The following is a 24,509-nucleotide window of genomic DNA, read 5'->3' as shown; positions in this document are numbered from 1 at the left end:
CCGAAATCAGATTAATTATATTCTTTGCAGCCAAAGATGGAGAAGCTCTATACATTGGCAAAAACAAGACTGGGAGCTGACTGTGGCTCAGAACATGAACTCCTTATTGCCAAATTCAGACTTAAATTGAAGAAAGTAGGGAAATCCACTAGACTATTCAGGTATGACTTAAATCAAATCCCTTATGACTATACAGTGGAAGTGAGAAATAGATTTAAGGGACTAGATCTGATAGAGTGCCTGATGAACTATGGATGGAGGTTTGTGACATTGTACAGGAGACAGGGATCAAGATCATCCCCATGGAAAAGAAACAAAAAGGCAAAATGGCTGTCTGAGGAGGCCTTACAAATAGCTGTGAAAAGAAGAGAAGCGAAAAGCAAAGGAGAAAAGGAAAGATATAAGCATCTGAATGCAGAGTTCCAAAGAATTGCAAGAAGAGATAAGAAAGCCTTCCTCAGTGATCAATGCAAAGAAATAGAGGAAAACAACAGAATGGGAAAGACTAGAGATCTCTTCAAGAAAATCTCTTCAAGAAAATTCAAGGGAACATTTCATGCAAATATGGGTTCGGTAAAGGACAGAAATGGTATGAACTTAACAGAAGCAGAAGATATTAAGAAGAGGTGGCAAGAATACACAGAAAAACTGTACAAAAAAGATCTTTATGACCCAGATAATCATGATGGTGTGATCACTGACCTAGAGCCAGACATCCTGAAATATGAAGTCAAGTGGGCCTTAGAAAGCATCACTATGAACAAAGCTAGTGGAGGTGATGAAATTCCAGTTGAGCTATTTCAAATCCTGAAAGATGATGCTATGAAAGTGCTGCACTCAATATGCCAGCAAATTTGGGAAAACTCAGCAGTGGTCACAAGACTGGAAAAGGTCAGTTTTCATTCCAATCCCAAAGAAAGGCAATGCCAAAGAATGCTCAAACTACCGCACAATTGCACTCATCTCACATGCTAGTAAAGTAATGCTCAAAATTCTCCAAGCCAGACTTCAGCAATACGTGAACCGTGAACTTCCAGATGTTCAAGCTGGTTTTAGAAAAGGCAGAGGAACCAGAGATCAAATTGCCAACATCCGCTGGATCATGGAAAAAGCAAGAGAGTTCCAGAAAAACATCTATTTCTGCTTTATTGACTATGCCAAAGCCTTTGACTGTGTGGATCACAATAAACTGTGGACAATTCTGAAAGAGATGGGAATACCAGACCACCTGACCTGCCTCTTGAGAAATCTGTATGCAGGTCAGGAAGCAACAGGTAGAACTGGATATGGAACAACAGACTGGTTCCAAATAGGAAAAGGAGTACGTTAAGGCTGTATATTGTCACCCTGCTTGTTTAACTTATATGCAGAGTACATCATGAGAAACGCTGGGCTGGAAGAAGCACAAGCTGGAATCAAGATTGTCGGGAGATATATCAATAACCTCAGATATGCAGATGACAACACCCTTATGGCAAAAAGTGAAGAGGAACTAAAGAGCCTCTTGATGAAAGTGAAAGAGGAGAGTGAACAAGTTGGCCTAAACCTCAACTTTCAGAAAACTAAGATCATGGCATCTGATCCCATCACTTCATGGCAAATAGATGGGGAAACAGTGGAAACAGTTTCAGACTTTATTTTTGGGGGCTCCAAAATCACTGCAGATGATGATTGCAGCCATGAAATTAAAAGACACTTACTCCTTGGATAGAAAGTTATGACCAACCTAGATAGCATATTGAAAAGCAGAGACATTACTTTGCCAACAAAGGTCCATATAGTCAAGGCTATGGTTTTTCCTGTGGTCATGTATGGATGTGAGTGTTGGACTGTGAAGAAAGCTGAGCGCTGAAGAATTGATGCTTTTGAACTGTGGTGTTGGAGAAGACTCTTGAGAGTCCCTTGGACTGCAAGGAGATCCAACCAGTCCATTCTAAGGGAGATCAGTCCTGAGTGTTCATTGGAAGGACTGGTGCTAAAGCTGAAACTCTGATACTTTGGCCACCTCATGCAAAGAGTTGACTCATTGGAAAAGACCCTGATGCTGGGAGGGATTGGGGGCAGGAGGAAAAAGTGACAACAGAGCATGAGATGGCTGGAAGGCATCACTGACTCGATGGACATGAGTTTGAGTAAACTCCAGGAATTGGTGATGGACAGGGAGGCCTAGTGTGCTGTGATTCATGGGGTCCAAAGAGTCGAACATGACTGAGTGACTGAACTGAACTGGACATATTCTGATGGGACAGGGAGCAGGGCATTAAAAATTAATCTTCCTTTTTGATGGAGAATATATTCCTTAGTCCGCACCACTTCTTATTGTCTCTCCAGTATAGGCATTTAACTTTGCAGCCCCAAACAAAAGGGCACTGGGGCTCAGAGGGAAGGCTGTTCTAGTGACTTCATTTGGCTCTGGGATGGTTTTGTGTCTTCCAAACTTTGGATGTTGAGAAGTTGGTGCAGTGGTGATATAGATGCTCATCATTCTCTCTGGAACTTTGGATAGGTGAGGTCTGGGGCATGCAGGACAGGATCCATCCAACTTTGAAGTAATGCCGCATCCAGTGGCAGATTCCCTAAGCTGCAGCTACTCAGGAATCAATTCAACCAGTACCCACAGAAGACTCTTAAGGACCATTCTTACTGAAGTTGTTGAACAGGAATCTGGGTTTTTATTCCTTAGACCACCCTCTTCTTGGACCTGCTACTTCTGTGACTTGGATGAGGCCAACATTCTTTTAATAAAAATTCTAGAAACTGGCATATCTTCTAAGAGAAGAACAAATGATGTGTCATTCACAACATCAATTCCTTTATTAAAGTGAATGAGTGTAAGACACTGATTGTACCTACTTTAAGATAGGATCTTTTTGAACATAGAAGTTAGATGTGACGTTGGCTGGCACATCTATCACAGGTTTATGAGTCATACAATCCTCAGTAGTGGTTAAAATTGACCTAAATGAGAAAAAGTTTGGATCAGCTTCAGCAGTTGACTAATATAAATCTTTTGTTTCAAGTCTTGAGTAATGTTCTTTTGTGAGTCATAGTCTGTGATGGAGAAAGTTGCTGTACTATGAGTTCTGTGCAGATGAGGGATTCCTTACCATTTGGTCCTCTATATCTGCTAAACAAAGTGGGACAGCTAGGGAAAACTTTTCCAACTACTCATGAAAAAGAAGCCTATTCTATTCTATCCTGTTTCTTTTTTTTATCTAACAGGCCACTTATAAAATGATGAAAACTATTAACTTTTAGTATAAGCTTGGAGAAAGAATCTCAGGCATATTGTTTGAAACAGGTAAAGTGGTCTGGTATTCCCATGATTTTAAGAATTTTCCACAGATTGTGATTCACACAGTCAAAGGATTTGGCGTAGTCAATAAAGCAGAACTAGATGTATTTCTGGAACTCTCTTGCTTTCTCTATGATCCAGTGAATGTTGAAATTTGAGTTCTGGTTCCTCTGCCTTTTCTAAATCCAGCTTGAACATCTGGAACTTCTCAGTTCATGCACTTTTGAAGCTTAGCTTGGAGAATTTTGAGCATTACTTTGCTAGCCTGTGAGAAGAGTGCAATTGCATGGTAGTTTGAACACTCTTTGGCATTGTTTTTCTTTGGAATTAGAGTGAAAATGACCTTCTCCAGTCCTGTGGCCACTGCTGAGTTTTCCAAATTTGCTGGCATATTGAGTGCAGTACTTTCACAGCATTATCGTTTAGGATTTGAAATAGTTCAACTGGAATCCCATCATCTCCACTTGCTTTGTTCATAATGATGCTGCCTAAGGTCCACTTGGCTTCACATTCCAGGATGTCTGGCTGTAAGTGAGTGATCACACCATCATGGTTATCTGGGACATGAAGATATGTTTTGTATAGTTCTTCTATGTATTCTTGCCACCTCTTCTTAATATCATCTGCTTCTGTTAGATCTATACTGTTTCTCTCCTTTATTGTGCCTATCTTTGCATGAAATGTTCCCTTGGTATCTCTAATTTTGTTAAAGTGATCTCTAGTCTTTTCCATTCTATTGTTTTCCTGTATTTCTTTGCATTGATCACTGAGGAATTCTTTCTTATCTCTCCTTCCTATTCTTTGGAATTCTGCATTCAAATGTATTTATCTTTCCTTTTCTCCTTTGCCTTTTATTTCTCTTCTTTTCTCAACTATTTTTATAAGACCTTCTCAGACAACCGTTTTGCCTTTTTTGCATTTCTTTTTCTTGGGGATGGTCTTGATCACTGCCTCCTGTTCAATGTCATGAACCTCTATCCATAGTTCTTTAGGCACTTGTCTATCAGATCTAATCTTTTGAATCTATTCCTCACTTCACTGTATAATCATATGGGATTTTATTTAGGTCATATATGAATGGTCCAGTGGTTTTCCCTACTTTTTTTAAATTTATATTGAATTTGGCAGTATGGAGTTCATGATCTGAGGAACAGTCAGCTCCCAGTCTTGTTTTTGCTGACTAGATAGAGCTTTTCCATCTTTGGCTGCAAAGAATATAATCAATCTGATTTTGTTATTGACCATTTGGTGATTGTCCATGTGTAGAGTCTTCTCTTGTGTTGTTGGAAATGGCAAAACTCTGTTGTTCTATTGGGAAAACTCTGTTAGCCTTTGCCTGCTTTATTTTGTACTCCAGGTCCAAACTTACCTGTTACTCCAGGTATCTCTTGACTTCCTACTTTTGCATTCCAGTCCCCTATGATGGAAAGGACATCTTTTTTTGGTGTTAATTCTAGAAGGTCTTGTAGGTCATCATAGAACCTTTCAACATCAGCTTCTGTGGCATTAGTGGTTGGGGCATAGACTTGGATTACTGTGACATTGAATGTTTTGCCTTGGAAACAAACAAAGATCATTCTGTAGTTTTTGAGATTGCACCCAAATACTGCATTTTGGATTCTTTTGTTGACTATGAGGGTTACTCAATTTCTTCTAAGGGATTCTTGCCCTCAGTAGTAGGTATAATGGTGATCAGAGTTAAATTCACCCATTTCATTCCATTTTAGTTCACTGATTCCTAAAATGTTGCTATTCATTCTTGCCATCTCCTGTTTGACCACGTCCAATTTACCTTGATTCATGGATTCATCAAATTACCTTGATTCCAGGTTCCTATGCAATATTGTTCCTTACAGCATCGAATTTTACTTCCATCACCAGTCACATCCACAACTGGGCATTGTTTTCACTTTGGCTCTATCTATTCATTCTTTCTGGAATTATTTCTGCATTCTTCTCCAGTAGCATATTGGGCACCTACCAGCCTGGGGAGTTCGTCTTTCAGTGTCCTATCTTTTTGCCTTTTCATACTGTTCATGGGGTTCTCAAGGAAAGAATACTGCAGTGGTTTGCCATTCCCTTCTCCAGTGGACCATGTTTTGTCAGAACTCTCCATCACAACCCATCCGTCTTGGGTGGCCCTACACAGCATGGCTCATAGTTTCATTGAGTTAGACAACAGCATGATCCATGTGACCAGTTTGGCTAGTTTTCTGTGACTGTGGTTTCTCTAGTGGCTCAGCAGTAAAGAGTCTGCCTGCCATGCAGAAGACCCAGATTCAATCCGTGAGACAGGAAGATCCTCTGAAAAGGGAATGGAAACCCACTTGAGTATTCTTGCCTGGAAAATTCCATGGACAGATGAGCCTGGCAGGCTACTGTCCATGGGGTCACAAAAGTTGGACACAACTGAATGACTAACACACATACTGTTTGATGCTGAGGTTATTTGAGATGTGATAGCCTTTCCTAACAGAGAAGGCAATGGCAAAACACTCCAGTACTCTTGTCTGGAAAATCCCATGGACGGAGGAGCCTGGTAGGCTGCAGTCCATGGGGTCACTAAGAGTCCAACATGACTGAGCGACTTCATCTCACTTTTCACTTTCATTCATTGGAGAAGGAAATGGCAACCCACTCCAGTGTTCTTGCCTGGAGAATCCCAGGGACAGGGGAGCCTGGCAGGCTGCCGTCTATGGAGTCACACAGAGTTGGACACGACTGAAGTGACTTAGCAGCAGTAGCAGCAGCCTTTCCTAAATTAATACAAGCAAACAAAATAATTAAACCAAACAAAAACAAAACCATGAAAATGATTATCTTAGATTTTTTTTTTAATTTCAGAAAACCGAACATAAGTATAAGAAAACAGTGAAAAAAGGAATAGGGAATTTGATTGTGATAAAATAGTAGTCTCTAGGTTCATGAAACTGTGTGAATCTTGGTACAAGTCTGTGGAAAGCACTTAATTACAGATTACTAAGATGCTGCTTCAGGATCTTATAGTTCTTCTATGTTCTTTATTACCCTGGAATGTATTTTATTCACCAAATACTTTTCTGTGAACTCCTTAGGGTAGCAATTCTGTCTTCATTACCACATGGTTATGAAATGCTGCCTATAATTCTGATACTTCATAATAAAAAGAATAAGTCCAGGACCAAACACCTTTTATAGCAGGTGCATAGCACAAGGTGGATATTATTTTGCATGGTAAGAGAAAAGGCCCTGTTCAGATCATGTGAAAAATTGCCCTTTTGTATGTCTAGGAACAGATGGAGAAAATATTTCACCTTTCAATTTCTTGTTAGCAAGTTTTAAGATCAAAGATATACTTCTAGAATAAAAATAATTGATTTCTTCCACAGAGAATCAAATTTGTAAGCTTCTATTTTTTACTTCATAAAGAAAATAAATAAAATATTTAATTTCTCAATTCATTGCTCAACTCTGCATCAGCAGATTACAGAGAATTGCCTTGTGCTTGAGTAAGTAAGGTTTCTTTTATCCAAGGCCTAGCCTACTTCCCATACTTTGAATTTGATCCTCTTTTGCTCCTGAGCTACCTACTTCATCAGTTCCCTCTCTTCTCTGCCTTTTAACTTTCTTTTCGTTTTGGCTCTTCCCCCATCACATAAATATATTGTCTTTCTCATTAGAAAAATAACAAATACATAAATGTCTTGAAATTTCATACTATCTCTGGTTATTGTTCTGTTTTCTGCTGCCCCTTAATATTATAGCTTCATTTTTAAATGTATTTTATCCACTTTTTTAAAAAACTGTAAGATTAACACAGGTTTATTGTTAACTATTTAAAATGTACACAAAGAAGAAAATTAATCAAGTGTCTATCATTTAAAATAAACCACACTAATACTCTGTTAAATGTAAGTGCAAATTGTAATTTTTTTAATATAAATTTATTTATTTTAATTGGAGGCTAATTACTTTACAATATTGTAATGGTTTTGCCATACATCGACAGTAATCCACCATGGGTGTACATGTGTTCCCCATCCTGAACGCCCCTCCCACTTCCGTCCCCATACCATCCCTCTGGGTCATCCCAGTGCACCAGCCCCAAGCATCCTGTATCATGCATTGAACCTGGACTGGCGATTTGTTTCACATATGATATTATACATGTTTCAATGCCATTCTCCCAAATCATCCCACCCTTGCCCTCTCCCACAGAGTCCAAAAGACTTCTCTATACATCTATGTCTCTTTTGCTGTCTCATATACAGGGTTATCATTACCATCTTTCTAAGTTCCATATATATACGTTAGTATACTGTATTGGTGTTTTTCTTTCTGGCTTACTTCACTCTGTATAATAGGCTCCAGTTTCATCCACCTCATTAGAACTGATTCAAATGTATTCTTTTTAATGGCTGAGTAATACTCCATTGTGTATATGTACCACTGCTTTCTTATCCATTCGTCTGCTGATGGACATCTAGGTTGCTTCCATGTCCTGGCTATTAAAAACAGTGCTGCGATGAACATTGGGGTACATGTGTCTCTTTCAGTTCTGGTTTCCTTGGTGTGTATGCCCAGCACTGGGATTGCTAGGTCATAAGGCAGTTCTATTTCCAGTTTTTTAAGGAATCTCCATTCTTATAAAACTTTTGTCATCAGATACTTGCTATAGAGTAAAATGGCCAAATGCATAGTATTTTATTAATTATATATACCATATTTATGAAAACAATTTGCTCCCATTGGATATTTAGAATGCTTCTAATATTATTCTTATGAACAAAATGAGTACTCTTGCTGCTAAACCCCCCACATTTTCCTTAAGGTTATATCCTATTAATAGAATTAGCAGATTCAAGTAGGTATTTTTAAAGCTTGATAAACTAAAAAATAGTTTTCAAGAAAGTTTGTAACAGTTTAGCTTTCTTTTGACTGTACTTTTTAATTATACCTCAGTAATTTTGACCTGTAAAAATTCCATCTCATTGCTTTAACCTTTCTTTTTCTCTGTTTTTGAACATTTTGAACATTGTGTACTCATTGAATATTTGTATGTAATATTTACTATCTATTCATACTCCTTGCCAATTTTTCCTTTGGTGTAATTATATTTTTTCATTGTTATTATTTTATATTGAAGATACCAACCCTTTTGCATATGCTATGTTTGTGTTTGGTTTAACAAACTTTGATATATTTTCTTAATTTTCTTTTAATCATTTTTATTAGTTTTATTATGAATTTTTTCAAATATTCAAGTTATAGTCAACAATATTGCCCTTATTTTTACTGCCTGTGTTATCAAACTTAGATGAGTCTTCACACTTTTATGCAATTGCTTTTTAACATAAAATTTTATTCAACAATGATCTATGCATGCCAACCTACAGAAACCATAGCATTAAGCCTTAATAATATATATCCAAGAACCTAGGATAAGAAACAGAATATCCCTAGCACCCAGAAGCACATCATACCCTCTTCCTGTACCTAACCCCCACCACCATTTTTTGAACTTTTAAAAGAATTAAATCATACAGCAATATTCTCTTGTGCCTGATAACTCCTTTCAGCATTTTGATCATGAGATTCATCTCCTGGTGTTGAATGTAGTTGTTCACTGATGCATTTATCCATGCTGCTATGAATATTCTTATACATATTTTTTTCTACTGTTTAAACTTTAAAAAAAAATTATTTATTTTTTATTGAAGGATAATTGCTTTACAGAATTTTGCTGTTTTCTGTCAAACCTCAACATGAATCAGCCATGGGTATACATATATCCCCTCCCTTTTGGGGAAGGGAGGGGAACCTCTCTCCCATCTCCCTCCCATCCAACCCCTCTAGGTTGATACAAAGCCCTTGTTTGAGTTACCTAATCCATACAGCAAATTGCCATTGGCTATCTAATTAACATATGGTAATGTAAGCTTTCATGTTAATTTATCCATCTATCTCACCATCTCTTCCCCTCTCCCCATGTCCATAAGTCTATTCTCTGTCTGTTTCTCCATTGTCGCCTTGTAGATAAATTCTTCAGTACCATTTTTCTAGATTCTGTATATATGTGTTACGATACGGTATTTATCTTTCTCTTTCTGACTCACGTTACTCTGTATAATAGGTTCTAGGTTTATCTACCTCATCAGAACTGACTCAAATCATTCCTTTTTATGGCTGAGTAATATTCCATTGCATATATATACCACCCCTTCTTTAACCATTCATCTCTCAATGGACATGTAGGTTGCTTCCATGCTCTAGCTATTGTAAATAGTGCTGCAATGAACAATGGGATACATGTGTCTATTTCAATTTTGTTTTTCTCAGGGTATATGCCTAGGAGTGGGATTGCTGGGTCATATGGTGGTTTTATTCCTAGTTTTTAAAGGAATCTCCATACTGTCTTCCATAGTGGCTGTATCAACTCACATTCCCACCAACAGTGCAAGAGTATAACCCTTTTCTCCACACCCTTTCCAGCATTTATTGGTTGTAGACATTTTGATGATGGCCATTTTGACCTGTGTGAGGTGATATCTCATTGTAGTTTTGATTTGCATTTCTCTAATAATGAGCAATGTTGAGCATCTTTTCATGTGTTTCTTAGCCATCTGTATGTCTTCTTTGGAGAACTGTCTGTTTAGGTCTTTTCCCCACTTTTTGATTGGGTTGTTTGTTTTTCTGGAATTGAGTTGTATGAGCTTCTTGTAATTTTGGAAATTAATCCTTTATCAGTTGTTTCATTTGCTATTATTTTCTCCCATTCTGAGGATTGTCTGTTCACCATGTTTATAGTTTCCTTTGCTGTGCAAAAGCTTCTAAGTTTAATCAGGTCCCACTTGCTTCCTTTTTTTTTTTTTTTTTTTTAATTTTCATTACTCTAGAGGTGAGTCAGAGAGGATTTTGCTTTTATTTATGTCATTGAGTGTTCTGCCTATGTTTTCCTATAAGAGTTTTGTAGTTTGTGGTCTTACATTTAGGTATTTAATACATTTTGAGTTTATCTTTGTATATGGGTTAGGAAAGTTCTAATTTCATTCTTTTACATGTAGCTGTCCAGTTTTCCCAGCACCATTTATTGAAGAGGCTGTCTTTGTCCCATTGTCTATTCTTGCCTCCTTTGCAAAATATAAGGTACCCAAAGGTGCATGGGTTTATTTCTGGGCTTTCTATCTTGTTCTACTGGTCTAAATTTCTGTTTTTCTGCCAGTACCATACTGTCTTGATGACTGTAGCTTTGTAGTATAATATGAAGTCAGAAAGCTTGATTTCTCTGGCTCCATTCTTCTTTCTCAAGACTGCTTTGGCTATTTGGGGTCTTTTGTGTTTCCATACAAATTGTGAAAATTTTTGCTCTAGTTCTGTGAAAAATGCCATTGGTAATTTGATAGGGATCTCATTGAATCTGTGGATTGCATTTGGTAGTATAGTCATTTTCACAATATTGATTCTTTCTACCTAGGAACATGGAATATCTCTCTATCTGTTTATGTCATCTTTGATTTCTTTCACTAGTGTTTTATCATTTTATGTGTACAGTTCTTTTGTCTCCTTAGGTAAATTTATTCCTAGATATTTAATTCTTTTTGTTGCAATGGTGAATGGGATTGGTTACTTAATTTCTCTTTCTGATTTTTCATTGTTAGTATATAGAAATGCAAGTGATTTCTGTGTATTGATTTTATATTCCCCAACCTTGCTAAATTCACTGATTAGCTCTAGTAATTTTCTGATACCATCTTTAGGATTTTCTATGTACAGTATCATGTCATCTGCAAACAGTGAGAGCTGTACATCTTCTTTTCCGATCTGGATTCCTTTTATTTCTTTTCTTCTCTGATTGCTGTAGCTAGGACTTCCAGAACTATGTTGAATAATAGTGGTGAAAGTGGACACCCTTGTCTTATTCCTGATCTTAGGGGTAATACTTTCAGTTTTTCAACATTGAGAATAAAGTTTGCTGTAGGCTTATCATATATGGCCTTTACTATGTTGAGGTAAGTTCTCTCTATGGCCATTTTTTTGAAAAGTTTTAATCATAAGTAGGTGCTGAATTCTGTCAAAAGCTTTTTCTGCATCTATTGAGATTATCATATGGGTTTTAATCTTTCAATTTGTTTATTACAGTGTATCACATTGATTGAAGAATCCTTCAGGTCAGTTCAGTCACTCAGTTGTGTCTGACTCTTTGCTACCCCATGGACCGCAGCATGTGAGGCCTCCCTGTCCATCACCAACTCCCAGAGTTTACCCAAACTCATGTCCATTGAGTCGGTGATGCCATCCAAACATCTTATCCTCTGTCATCCCCTTCTCCTCCTGCCTTCAATCTTTCCCAGCATCAGGCTCTTTTCGAATGAAGAATCCTTGCATCCCTGTGATAAACCCACCTTGATTATAGTGTATGAGCTTTTTGATGTTTTGCTGAATTCTGTTTGCTAAAATTTTGTTGAGGATTTTTGCATCTATGTTCATCAGTCATACTGACCTGTAATTTTCTATTTTTGTTTTGTCTTTGTCTGCTTTTGGTATCAGGGTGATGGTGACCTCATAGAATAAATTTGCAAGTGTTCCTTCCTCTGAAATTTTTTGAAAGAGTTTTAGGAGAATAGGCATGATATCTTCTCTAAATGTTTGATAGAATTTTTCTGTGAAGCCATCTTGTCCTGGGCTTTTGTTTTTGGGGAGATTTTTTATCAGAGCTTCAATTTCAGTGCTTGTAATTGGGTTGCTCATAATATCTATTTCTTCCTGGTTAGGTCTTGGAAGATTGAACTTATCTAGGAATCTGTCCATTTCTTCCAGGTTATCCATTTTATTGCCATACGGTTGTGCATAATATTCTCTTATAATCTTGTATTTCTGCATTGTCTGTTGTAACCTCTCCTTTTTCATTTCTAATTTTGTTGACTTGATTCTTCTCTCTTTTTTTCTTGATGAGTCTGGCTCAAGGCCTGTCAATTTTGTTTATCCTCTCAAAGAACCAGCTTTTAGTTTTATTAATCTTACTATTGTTTCCTTCCTTTATTTCTGCTTAGATCTTTATGATTTCTTACCTTCTACTAATTTGGGTTTTTTTTTCTTCTTCTTCTTCTTTTTCCAGTTACTTTAGCTGTAAAGTTAGTTGATCTATTTGATGTTTTTCTTGTTTCTTGAGGTTGTGGTGGTGGTTTAGTCACTAAGTCATGTCTGACTCATGTGATCCCATGGACAGAGGAGACTGGCAGGCTATAGTCCATGGGATTCTTCAGGCAAGAATACTGGAATGGGTTGCCATTTCCTTCTCCAGGGGATCTTCTCAACTCAGGAATTGATCCCAGGTCTCCTGCATTGTAGAAGGACTCTTTACCAACCGATCTACAAGGGAAACATGTTGTTTCTTGAGGTAGGAGTGAGTTTCTATAAAATTACCTCTTAGAACTGCTTTGGCTGCATCCCATTGGTTTTGAGTTGTCGTGTTTTCCTTGTCATTTGTTTCTAGAAATCTTTTGATATCCCTTTTGATTTCTTCAGTAACCTGTTTGTTATTTAGAACCACATTGTTTTATTTTCATGTGTTTGTGTTTCTTACAGTTTTTTTCTTGTAATTGATATCTAGTTTCATAGTGTTGTGGTCGGAGAATATGCTTGATACAATTTCAGTTTTCTTAAATTTACTGAGGTTTGATTTGTGACCCAAGATGTGCTCGATCCTGGAGAATGTTTCATGTGCACTTGAGAAGAACATGTGTTCTTCTCCATTTGATTGGAACGTCCTGAAGTTATCAATGAGATCCATCTCTCCTAATATATCATTTAAGACTTGTGTTTCCTTATTAAGTTTCTGTTTTCACCAACTGTCCATTGGCATGAGTGAGGTGTTAAAGTCTCCTACTATTATTGTGTTACTGTCAGTTTCTCCTTTTATGTCTGTTACTGTTTGTCTTATGTATTGAGGTGCTCCTATGTTGGGTGCATAAATATTTACAATGGTTATGTCTTCCTCTTGGATTGATCCCTTGATAATTATGTAGTGTCCTTCCTTATCTCTTGTAAACTTCTTTATTTTAAGATCTGTTTTGTCTGATATGATTGCTACTCCATCTTTTTTTTGCTTCCCATTTGCATGAAATATATTTTGCCATTCTCTCACTTTCAATCTATATATGTCTTTAGGTCTGATATGGGTTTCTTGTAGACAGCATATATATGGGTCTTTTTTTTTTTTGGTATCCATTCAGCCACTCTGTGTCTTTTGGTTGGAGCATATAGTACATTTACATTGAAAGTAATTATTGATATATATGTTCATATTGTCATTTTCTAATTGTTTGGTGTTGATTTTATAGATCTTTTTTCTATAAGTCCATTTTAACATTTGTTGTAAAGCTGGTTTGGTGGTGCTGAATTCTCTTAACTTTTGCTTGTCTTAAAAATTTTTTATTTCTCCATCAATTTTTAATGAGATCCTTGCTGGGTACAGTAATCTTGGTTTTAGATTTTTCCCTTTCAGTACGTTAAATATGTCCTGCCATTCCCTTCTGGCTTGCAGAGTTTCTGTTGAAAGCTCAGCTTTTAAGTGTATGGGGTTTCCCTTGTATGTTACTTGTTGCTTCTCCCTTGATGCGTTTAATATTCTTTTTCTTTGTGTTTAGTCTTTGTTTGATTAGTATGTGTCTTGGTGTCTTTCTCCTTGGGTTTATCCTGTATGGGACTCTTTGTCCCTCTTGGATTTGATTGGCTATTTCCTTTTCCATGTTGGGAAATTTTCAACTATAATCTCTTCAAAAATTTTCTCATACCTTTCTTTGTCTCTTCTTCTGGAACTGCTATAATTTGAATGTTGGTGCATTTAATATGGTCCCAGAGGTCTCTGAGCCTATCCTCAGTTCTTTTCATTCTTTTTACTTTATTCTGCTCTCAGAAGTTATTTCCACCATTTTATCTTCCAGCTCACTGATTTGTTTTTCTGCTTCAGATATTCTGCTATTGATTCCTTCTAGAGTATTTTTAATTTCAGTAATTGTGTTGTTTACTCTGTATGCTTATTCTTTAATTCTTCTAGGTCATTGTTAATTGATTATTGCATTGTCTCCATTTTGCTTTCAAGGTTTTTGATCATCTTTACTATCATTATTCTCAATTCTTTTTCAGGTAATTTTCCTATTTCCTCTTCATTTATTTGGACGTATGTGTTTCTAGTTTATTTCTTCATTTGTACTGTATTTCTCTGACTTTATTTTTTTAAGTGTTGTGTTTGAAGTCCCCTTTTCTCAGGCTTCAAGGAAAGTTGAATTATTTCCTTTAAGAAGGTTGAATTCTTTCTTTCTTTTGGTTTCTGCCCTCATAAGTTTGATCAGTGGTTTGTGTGAGCTTCCTATAGGGTTAGATTATGCTGAGTTTTTGTTTGTTTGTTTTTCCTCTGATGGGCAAGGCTGAGTGAGGTGTTACTCCTGTCTGCTGATGACTGAGTTTGTATTTTTGTTTTGTTTGTTGTTTAGATGAGGCGTCCTGCACAGAGTGCTATTGGTGGCTGGGTGATCCCAGGTCTTATATTCAAGTGGTTTCCTGGTGTGAGTTCTCACTATTTGATACTCCTTAGGGTTAGTTCTCTGATAGTCTGGGATCAGTGCTCTCACTCCAAAGGCTCAGGGTTTGATCTCTGGGGTCAGGAACGAAGATTCCACAAGTGGTTTGTTATGGCATTAAGGGAGAGTAAAGCAAATATCTGAAAACAAGAACCCAAAGATGAACCCCAGACAAATGGATGTTACAAAATCAGGCAAATAATAATTAAAATAATGGAATATACACATATACATATATACCCATGAACAAAGTGAAAACAGTCCAACAAATATAAAGTACAGTAGATTGATCTGGCAAACAAAGGAAATAAAAAATTATATTTACCAGTTAAGAACAAAACTAACTTAAGCACAAACTAGAAAACAAAACTAAAGCAAGGTGCCAAATAGGGAATAAAGCAATGAAGAGAAAACTAACAAATATGTTGAGAGGAAAGGAAAGAAAGAATAGATATGCAAAGGTAAAGAGAGGTAGATTAAGAAGATTTATATACAAGAAAGATTAACTGCAAGGGGAAAAGAACAGTAGGAAAAGCAAACCAATAAGTGTAAGTGTAGTACTCTTGCCTGGAAAACCCCATGGACGGAGGAGTCTGGTGGGCTGCAGTCCATGGGGTCGCGAAGAGTCGGACACGACTGAGCGACTTCCCTTTCACTTTTCACTTTCATGCATTGGAGACAGAAATGGCAACCCACTCCAGTGTTCTTGCCTGGAGAATCCCAGGGACAGCGAAGCCTGGTGGGCTGCCGTCTATGGGGTCACACAGAGTTGGACACGACTGAAGTGACTTAGCAGCAGTAGCAGTAGCAGTAGGAATAAGTGTAGAAAAAATACAGTAGGTTTAAAAATTAAAATTATAAAAAAGAGAAAAGAGCAATAATGGAAGAAGAAAGAAAAGGTGGGGGAGGAAAACTCCACAGAACTGCAAAAGTCCAATGTCAAGGCAGAGGTTTATAACAACAGTAGAAATTGTGACTGAATACATATATATACACATATACACCCATAATCAAAATAAAAATAGTCCTACAAAAATTAAGTACAATAGATTCACCTGACAAACAAAAGCAAAAATTATATCTACCAGAACAAAACTAAATAAAGCACAACTGGATAACAAAACTAAAGCAAGGTGCCAAGTGGGGAATAAAGCAATGAAATTAAAACTAACCAATATGTTAAGAAGAAAGGAGAGAAAGAAAAGAAAGAATATATATACAAAGTTAAATAGAGGTAGATAAAGATGATTTATATACATTAAAGATTAACTGTAAGGGGAAAGGAAAAGCAAACAAAGGAATAAATATAGAAAAAATAATAATAGGCTTAAAAAATTAAAAACAAGGAAAATGAAAAAAGAAGAAAACTCCACAGAACTGCAAAAGCCCAATGTAGAGGTAGAGGTTTATGACAGTAAAAAAAAAAAAAAAAAAATGTGTCTGAGGAAAAAGAAAAAAAAAAAAAAAAGCTCAAAAGTTTAATTGGATTCTTAGTGCCAATAAAATTGACAACTACAACAGAGGGGTAAAAAAGGGAAAAAAAATCCAAAGAATCTACAGAACAAGTCAAAAAAGAAGAATAATAAATGTTTTTCTTGAATCACTGCTGTCAGAGTCCTTTCCCGTACCAGGAATCACAGTTCACCTTACCTCCCTAGGATGCCCTCCAACACTGTGCTGATCTCTGGACCTGCTGTGGAGGCTGCTCAGATTCTAATCTGGTCCTACTCTGTGTGTTCTTGCCTCCAATGTCTACAGCTATCAGAGCTAGTGCGTTTTCTTTTGTGGGCACTCTCAATGGCCTTTTATATATTCCATGGACACAGTCTTATTAGTTGATCGTGTGGATTTAATCTGCAGCTTGTACAGCTGGTGGGAAGGTTTTAGGTCTTTTTCCTTAGCCACACTGTCCCTGGGTTTCAAGTGTGGTTTTATTTCCACCTCTACATGTGTGTCGTCCATGGGCTTTAGCTCCTGAGGCTTCCCTGGAGGGCTTGGGTTTGCCCCTGTGAGGGCCAGGTGTAGAGGTGGTGCAGCTGCTTGGGTCACAGGGGTTCTGGCAGCACCAGGTATTCAGAGGGGTTGGCAACTAGGGCAGCAGGAAATATAGTGCTCTAAAAGGGTATGGCAACCAGTTTTGGCCAATATGCTCCAGTATTCTTGCCTGGAGAACCCCCTCTCTGACAGAGAAGCCTGGCAGGCCACAGTCTACAGGGTTGCAAAGAGACAGGACTGAAGCGACCTTGTGAGCATAAACACAAGACTTTTTTTTTTTTTTGGCCTGTGGCAGCTCTGAACCAGTGAGAGTTGAGTGTGAAGGTGGTGCAGCTGCTTGGCTTGCAGGGACCCTGGTGGCGCCAAATGTGCAAGGACTCAGACTGCCTCCGCAGCAGGAGTTATGGCCCTATCAGAGTCCTTTTTTGAGCCTCTTGTAGCTGGTGATCAGAAGGCCTCTTTGGCCAGTCTTTCTCCATGGCTCTGCCCATACAGGCACTTAGAGGGATCTCTTGCCTGGGGTCCTTCTCTGTTGTTTGGCACGACAGGCATTTAAAGGGGGCACCCTGGTTGGGATCCTGTTCGTAGTTCCACGCATCAGTCACTGAAAGGAGCACCTTGGGTGGGGTCCTACTCTGTAGTTCAGTCATAAGGCATTAGATGGGCCAGCCTCTCTATTGTTCAGCTGCCGATGCTGGTGTGTGAAGAGAGAGGATATGGTGATGGCTGCATGACTCAGCAGTAGTGCCTTACTTCCATGGCTACCTGGTTTGCTCTACAGACATTTCCCACCACGATCTCCTCCCTCACATCCCCTCAATCCATCTCTCTACAGTCAACAGCAGCCCTCACCTTGGGATTGCTCCACAATCCCTAAACTCCAGTTCCCAGCTGCTGCCCCTTCCAGGAAACCCACATTCCTGCCTGGGGTATGTATGGCTGTGGCAAGGACTATCTGTTCTCATTCCATTTAGACTACTCCAGATCACCTGTTTCACTCTCAGCCTTAAATGTTTCTCCTCTGACTCAGACAGTTGCCCTGACTTGGGGATTGGGCCCCTGCTTCAGTTCCCTCACCTGCCGAGGACAGGTCCAGTCCTACTAACACTCCTGTTTTCCCCCTACTTCCTTCATCCTACCAAGTATGGCGTGGTTCTATATATTCTTTTCCATTCGTCAAGTACTCTTGTCCACTCTCAGCTGGTGTTCTGCATGCACTTCTGTGTCTGAAGGTGTATTCCTGATGTATCCATGGAGAGAGATGTACTCCACATCCACCTATTTTTTCCGCCTTCGTGTTCTCCCTCTAAACTTTCTGTTTTTTATTGTTTTGTACCTCTGTCCATGGGGATTCTGTAGGCAAGAATACTCTAGTGGATTGCTATGCCCTCCTCCAGGGGATCTTCCTAACCCCGGGATCAAACCCAGGTCTCCCACATTGCAGGTGGCTTCGTTACCATCTGAGCCACTATGGAAGCCCCCAAATACTGGAGTATGTAGCCTATCCCTTCTCCAGGGGATCTTCCCAACCCAGGAATCAAACCAGGGTCTCCTGCACTGCAGACAGATTCTTTACCAGCTGATCTACCCAGGGAAGCCCTACTATGAATATTCTTGTACATGTTTTTCTTTCTTCTTCTTCTTTTTTTTTAAGGTGTTTGAACTTTTTGTTTTATATTGAGGTATAGCCAATTAACAATGTTGTGATAGTGTCAGGTGAACAGTGAAAGGACTCTGTCATACATATTCAGGTATCCATTCTCCCCCAAACTCCCCTCCCATCCAGATTGCTGCATAACATTGAGCAGAGTTCCATGTGCTCTACAGTAGGTCCTTGCTGATTATCCATCCCTAACTCCCTAACTATCTCTTCCCACCATCCTTCCCTCTGGCAACCATAAGCTTGTTCTTAAAGTCTGTGTGTCTGTTTCTTGTCTTGTAAGTTCATTTGTATCATTTCTATTTAGATTCCACATATAAGAGATGTCATACAACATTTCTTCTTATTTTGACGAACATCGATATACAGTTTTTCTTGGACATAAAACCTGGAGCAAAATTTTGGGCCACAGAGTTGGTGTAGTCTCAATATTATAAGACTCTGACACATAATTTTCAAAGTAGATTGTTATTTCAAAGTAGATTGAAGAGAGGTGAAGGATAGGAAAGTTGTAACCTGCTATCATCATGTGCTGACCATTTCTGTATCCTTATTTTCTATTTATGCATGTTAAGTTGCTTAAGTCATATCTGACTTTGTGCGACGCTATGGACTGTAACCTGCCAGGCTCCTCTCTGTCCATGGGATTCTCCAGGCAAGAATACTGGAGTGGGTTGCCATGCTCTCCTCCAGGGGATTTTCCCCATTTTGCACTTATACCACATTCAAATTAAAATTTGAACAGAGAAAAGTAGAAGATTCAGTTTTTCTTTTCTTTCTTTCTTTTTTTTTTTTTTTTTTTTTTTGCTGTTAAGAAATGACTTCAGGTTTGCATTTCTGGAATCAATTCTGTGTTCCTAATTAAGCTTAAGTACTTTCAAATTACTCAATTATTTTTCTGTTCCATATATATGATCTTACATTTCTAACTGCATATTTTTAGTGAAGTCATCTTATCTCATGTTTTAGGAATTAGGAATTTTTGTGTATTTTGCCTGAATGAAATTTTGAAGAAAATTACTAATTTGTAGTGGAATAGGCAAGGGCTTTCAAGTCAGGCATGAACAGATTCTAATGTTGCCTCTATCATTTGATAGCTGTATGATCTTTAGTCACAAGATTGTTTTCTATAAAATTATACTACTTGGGATTGCTTTGAAAACTCAGTGAAATCTTAAACACTTATGTAGTGTTTGCTCTATGGTCATCACTGATTCTAAGTGCTTTGTTATGACACAATTTGCTCTCTATTAACAATTCTATGTACTAGCTCTATCATCATCTCTTTTTTTAGAGATGAAGAAACTCAGACTGAAGATTTAAGCAACTGCCCAATATGCCTGGGATGACAAGTGGCAGAGCCAGAATGTAAACACAGTTTGGCTCTGGAGTCCACGCTCATACCACTGTTCTCCTCCACATATATGACATCTAATTTTGTTCTTGACACCCATTAAGTATTTGGATGTCAATAAATACTTATTATCCTTCTGCTTAGCATAACCCACCATGATTTAAAACATATTCAGAGTATAATTTCACAATAAGTAAGTTGGCTGTTCTGTAACCATACCATCAAATTAGTTGAAAAAATAAGAGATATATTTCCAACTAATATGATGTAAAATGAAATATTTCCAATTATTCCTGAATATAAATTTGTCTAATCACTGCGGTATCTTCTGAGTCCTAATTCCTCATATTTGGAGAAATTATTACCACACCATGACTTTCTTACCCATTTAGAATAGGTAGTGTGCTGATGTCTCCTGACATTCATGTGTCAAAAGACTTTTGATGAGGTATGAATTGCAAGCTGTGGAAATGTCATATTCAAGGGAGTTTATTTGTGAATGACTGTGCTGAGAGCACATGGTGTGAAGTTTGAAAGGGAGAAAAATAAATGTTCATTATTTTTAATGTTTTGGTTTCCTAAAGACAGAGGTTGGACGATGTCAGCTATTAGGTGCTCCCCCTTTCATTTCATTCACCAAACCAACAAGGAAGAGATTCTCTTGGAGACAAAGGTCTCAGTTCTCAGTTAGGTCGCTCACAACTGAAGAGAGAGAGAGGATATCAAGGCTGGGACACAGCTGAGGGGACTGGTCTGAGACTCAGCTGGTGGAAGGTGCCAAATGGAAAGAACACATGGTTAAATTATATTCCACATTTTATGACCAAAATTATTTGCTACAGTGTTATTCACTGCCTAAGGAATTTTCATGGTTTGGGAGAGCTATCTTTCAAAAATGTCAAGTCTTTTCTGAAACAGGATGTAAAATAAAACACATAGAAAATGTTACTTTGTTCTTTTTCCTGCAAGTAAAATGCTGCAATTTGCAAGTGAATAAGTATTTTGGGTTTTTGGTAAGTTAATGCTAAGTTAATGGTAACTTACCATTAATGGTTAATAGTAAGTTATTATTAAACTTAAAACTATTAAAAATTATGCTAAGGAATTCAGATGACTGAATTAATGGAGAGAAATTTAATACAGTTTTCACAATGCTAACCTTATAGCTTTGTATCAATATAGAGGACTGATTATTTTGGAACTGTGTGCAAATCTTTACGAGTTCAGTACTTATGCAGGATCTATATATACCTAGGCCCTAAAAGAAGCAACTACAAATAAACAGGCAAAATCATATTCAAATCATATAAAATTTTGATATCAATATCAAAGAAATTTTGTCAGTGTGAATTTATGTTAAAGGGCATAAATTCAAATTTTTATTTGAATATTTGAAGTATTTATACTCCACATTCTTAGACAAATCACATATACTCATACACACTCACACAAATTAAGTACCCAAATACATACATAAAAGTACAGATACCTTCCAAGATTTTCTCTATCTTGTAAGAACTGTGTGATTTTTCCTTTCTTTGCCAGGTGGTATTTTTGAATATGTGGAATCTGGCCCAATGGGAGCTGAGGAACTTGCATTCAGATTTGCTGTGAACACAATCAACAGAAACAGAACCTTGTTGCCCAACACCACCCTAACCTATGACACCCAGAAGATAAACCTCTATGACAGTTTTGAAGCATCCAAGAAAGGTAATTGATAGATATTTAATAGTGTGTTTTCTGAAATTCAAATTTTTAGCTACTCTTAAGAGATTTCTTAATCTACAAAGTAATTAATAAGTCACTAGAAATATTTTCATGCAAATATTTCTTTTTGAGCTGCACTTACATTTTTTTTTCAGGAAGGGTAAAGTGATATGATTACCTGCTGAAAGAATTTGCTTATAACATGAAATGTAGTTACATCTGAGTTAGTGAAGTTGTTTTCTTTTCCCCCATTAATCCTTTTGTTTTACTACTAAACTATTCCTATTTTAAGAACCTACTAAAATAAAAAAAAATACCATCAGTTGATTTTACCAAGGTTTACAATCCAGCTTTACATTTTTATTTGCATTATGGGTTAATTCTACTTTACTACTGTGGTCTTAATTTACTGAGTGTCTTGAAAATTCTATGGTTCCAAGTGACTTAAAAATGTCAGCCCAATTTTAAAACTTAATTGGAAAAATTGGATCAATCTTTCATTTATGTTGCCTAGTTTTTAGCCACTTGATATTTCTTTTTGTAACTGAGAATAAATGGCTAATGATATAAAAATTGGATTACATGAAGAAATAATAAAAATACCTTATGAATATTATTTGTTATTTTATAAAGCTGTATTTTCAATATGAGTAGAAATGTAATTTCTGAGATATGAGTTTAATACATATATTAAAGAAAGTAATAGAGAAACTACTGTCAAGACATTATTTTAACCAAACAACAGTTTAGATATAAATATGTTTTGAGAGATGTTTTCATTGGCTCACTTTGTCTAAGTAGGTGATCTTTTCTTTTGCATAGTTAGCATTCATGAAATTAAATTCCATAAGGTACATTTTCTCAAAGGAGTGGACTTAGAAAGTGTTTGTTCTAAATTCTTATTTTTAAGACAGTACTTGCTATTCTGTAATGCTAATATTGTTTTATTAGCTACCTTACATTGATAGAAATGTACATAATTACTTATAATTCTAACTCAGTACAGAGTTCTTCTAAATTCATTAATATTAATGGAAGTTGATAAGATATAATATTTCTTAAGATGAAAGTATTCTTCTTTTCCCCCAGCTAACTACTGTTTATCAAAGCCTATGTTCTGCCTGCCCTTTGAATTCATATCTTTATGAATAAAAATAAGTTTCCACATTTCAGAACCATGTCAGGGTGATGAAAGGTTTTGAAGGCTGAAAAAGGGGGTAAAGGTTATTGTGAAATAAGACATGTGTCATCATAATTGCAAAATAAGTCATTAGCTGCAAGACAAGAGCATTTGATTAGTGACATCGTTCATGATTATTTCCATTAGGAAGAAGAAGCTCTGTCTCAAATGAAATAATTTAGACCAAAGAATATGGAATATGAGTACAGTATAAATAAAATATTAATAGATTTCCTAATGGTAACTTCAAAGTAGCAACATAAAAAAAAGTAGACTAGAATGTTCTGATAACAAACATCTTACTACCTTGGGAATATCTTAGCAAAACTATGAGGTGGTAAACTCATTTGGTTTTTAGAATATTAAAAAATATTTACAAATTTTTCACTCATTAAAAATCCATTGGGAATCTAATTCCTGAAGTGACTTTTGCCTGAAGCTGAAAAAGCTCAAATAAGTGTATGAATAACTTTCTTTGTGAGATATTGAAATGGTGGATGTCATGGTTAGGATCCTGTCTTGGGAAGCACTTGCTTGTTGACCTATGACTGCTTGGGTGGCACAGCAATATGTAAAGAGATAATATGAAGTGAAAGTCGCTCAGTCGTGTCTGGAATTCTCATCCCAAAATACTGAAGTGGGAAGCCCATTCCCTTCTCCAGGGGATCTTCCCAACACATTGCAGGCAGATGCCTTACCATCTCAGCCACCAGGGAAGCCCAAGAATACTGGAGTGGGTAGCCAACCCCTTCTTCAGCAGATCTGCCCAACCCAGGAATTGAACCGGGGTCTCCTGCATTGCAGGCGGATTCTTTACCAGCTGAGATACCAGGGAAGCCCACTAATAAAAAGGAGCGATCTAATATAGTTTTGAATCTTATGAGACCTCAATAATATATGTGATACTGATATGATTTATTATAAAATACCAATTCATTTGAACATTGTTAAACTTTTTAAAATTTATTTTTCCAAGAATGTAAGTTCAATGTTTAAATTTTCACTGATCAATGATCTTATATTTTTAATAGATAATACTGTTTTGCTCAATAAACTCTGATGCATTAGAATTTGAATTATTATTTGAATCATATATTGCTTTTAAATGACTCCTCTGATACCCCAAAATTCTATTTTTTCTTTGAAACACACTTCAGAAGCTCTGTATAAGCTAATATAATGTTTTTAACTTTTCTTGATTTGTGACTTGTCAAAAATCTAGAGAAGGAAGATCTTTTATTTTCAATGTTATGTGAATTAAAATTTATGTGAGTGAAAAACTTGAGGCTCCAAACTTTCTACTGATTCAGAATTCTGATTATTACTTTAAAAGTAAGAATCTATATGTGTTCAAAAACTATATATTTATATCGAATTGAATTTTTGAAAAAAGATTAAACAAATGTGTTTTTTTCCTAAAATTTATTTATTAAATATCTCTGTGCTTAAGAATCCATCCATCAAATTGCATTTTATGTGGCAAAATCTCTGAAGGAAAAATCAGTAAATTTTGCACAGTAGAATGACAAACTATTTTGAAAGAATTAAGACTGAAAATCTAATTGATCCCTAAATCCCAGTAACAATAGTCATCTGTTAAATATTTTAGTCATCCTTATATATTTTCAGGGATAGACAGACTGTTGCTTCTCGGAACAGACTTCCATATTTGAACATTTCTTCTCTTAAGTTGTATCAGAATTCATGAGACACTTCTATACATTTGCCCTAATTCCTCCTTTTCCAGTCAAAAGAAA

The 24,509-nt window shown here is 36.8% G+C and overlaps 1 protein-coding gene across 13 annotated transcripts in view; it reads left to right on the top strand.

Annotated features, from left to right (window-relative positions):
- GRIK2 (glutamate ionotropic receptor kainate type subunit 2) overlaps positions 1-24,509 on the top strand; it is a 753,908-nt gene that overhangs the window by 266,269 nt on the left and 463,130 nt on the right. For all 13 annotated transcript variants that reach the window (XM_055535376.1, XM_055535384.1, XM_055535379.1 and 10 more), the window contains one exon: positions 21,408-21,575. In XM_055535376.1, coding sequence (XP_055391351.1) covers positions 21,440-21,575 — 136 coding nt within the window. In that variant the 5' untranslated portion in view covers positions 21,408-21,439. The remainder of the gene's footprint in view (positions 1-21,407; positions 21,576-24,509) is intronic.

Source organism: Bubalus kerabau, chromosome 9 (assembly GCF_029407905.1).
Source record: "Bubalus kerabau isolate K-KA32 ecotype Philippines breed swamp buffalo chromosome 9, PCC_UOA_SB_1v2, whole genome shotgun sequence".
Classification (NCBI taxonomy): domain Eukaryota; kingdom Metazoa; phylum Chordata; class Mammalia; order Artiodactyla; family Bovidae; genus Bubalus; species Bubalus kerabau.
Note: the sequence above shows the minus strand (reverse complement) of the source record. Positions and strands in the feature narration are given on the sequence as shown.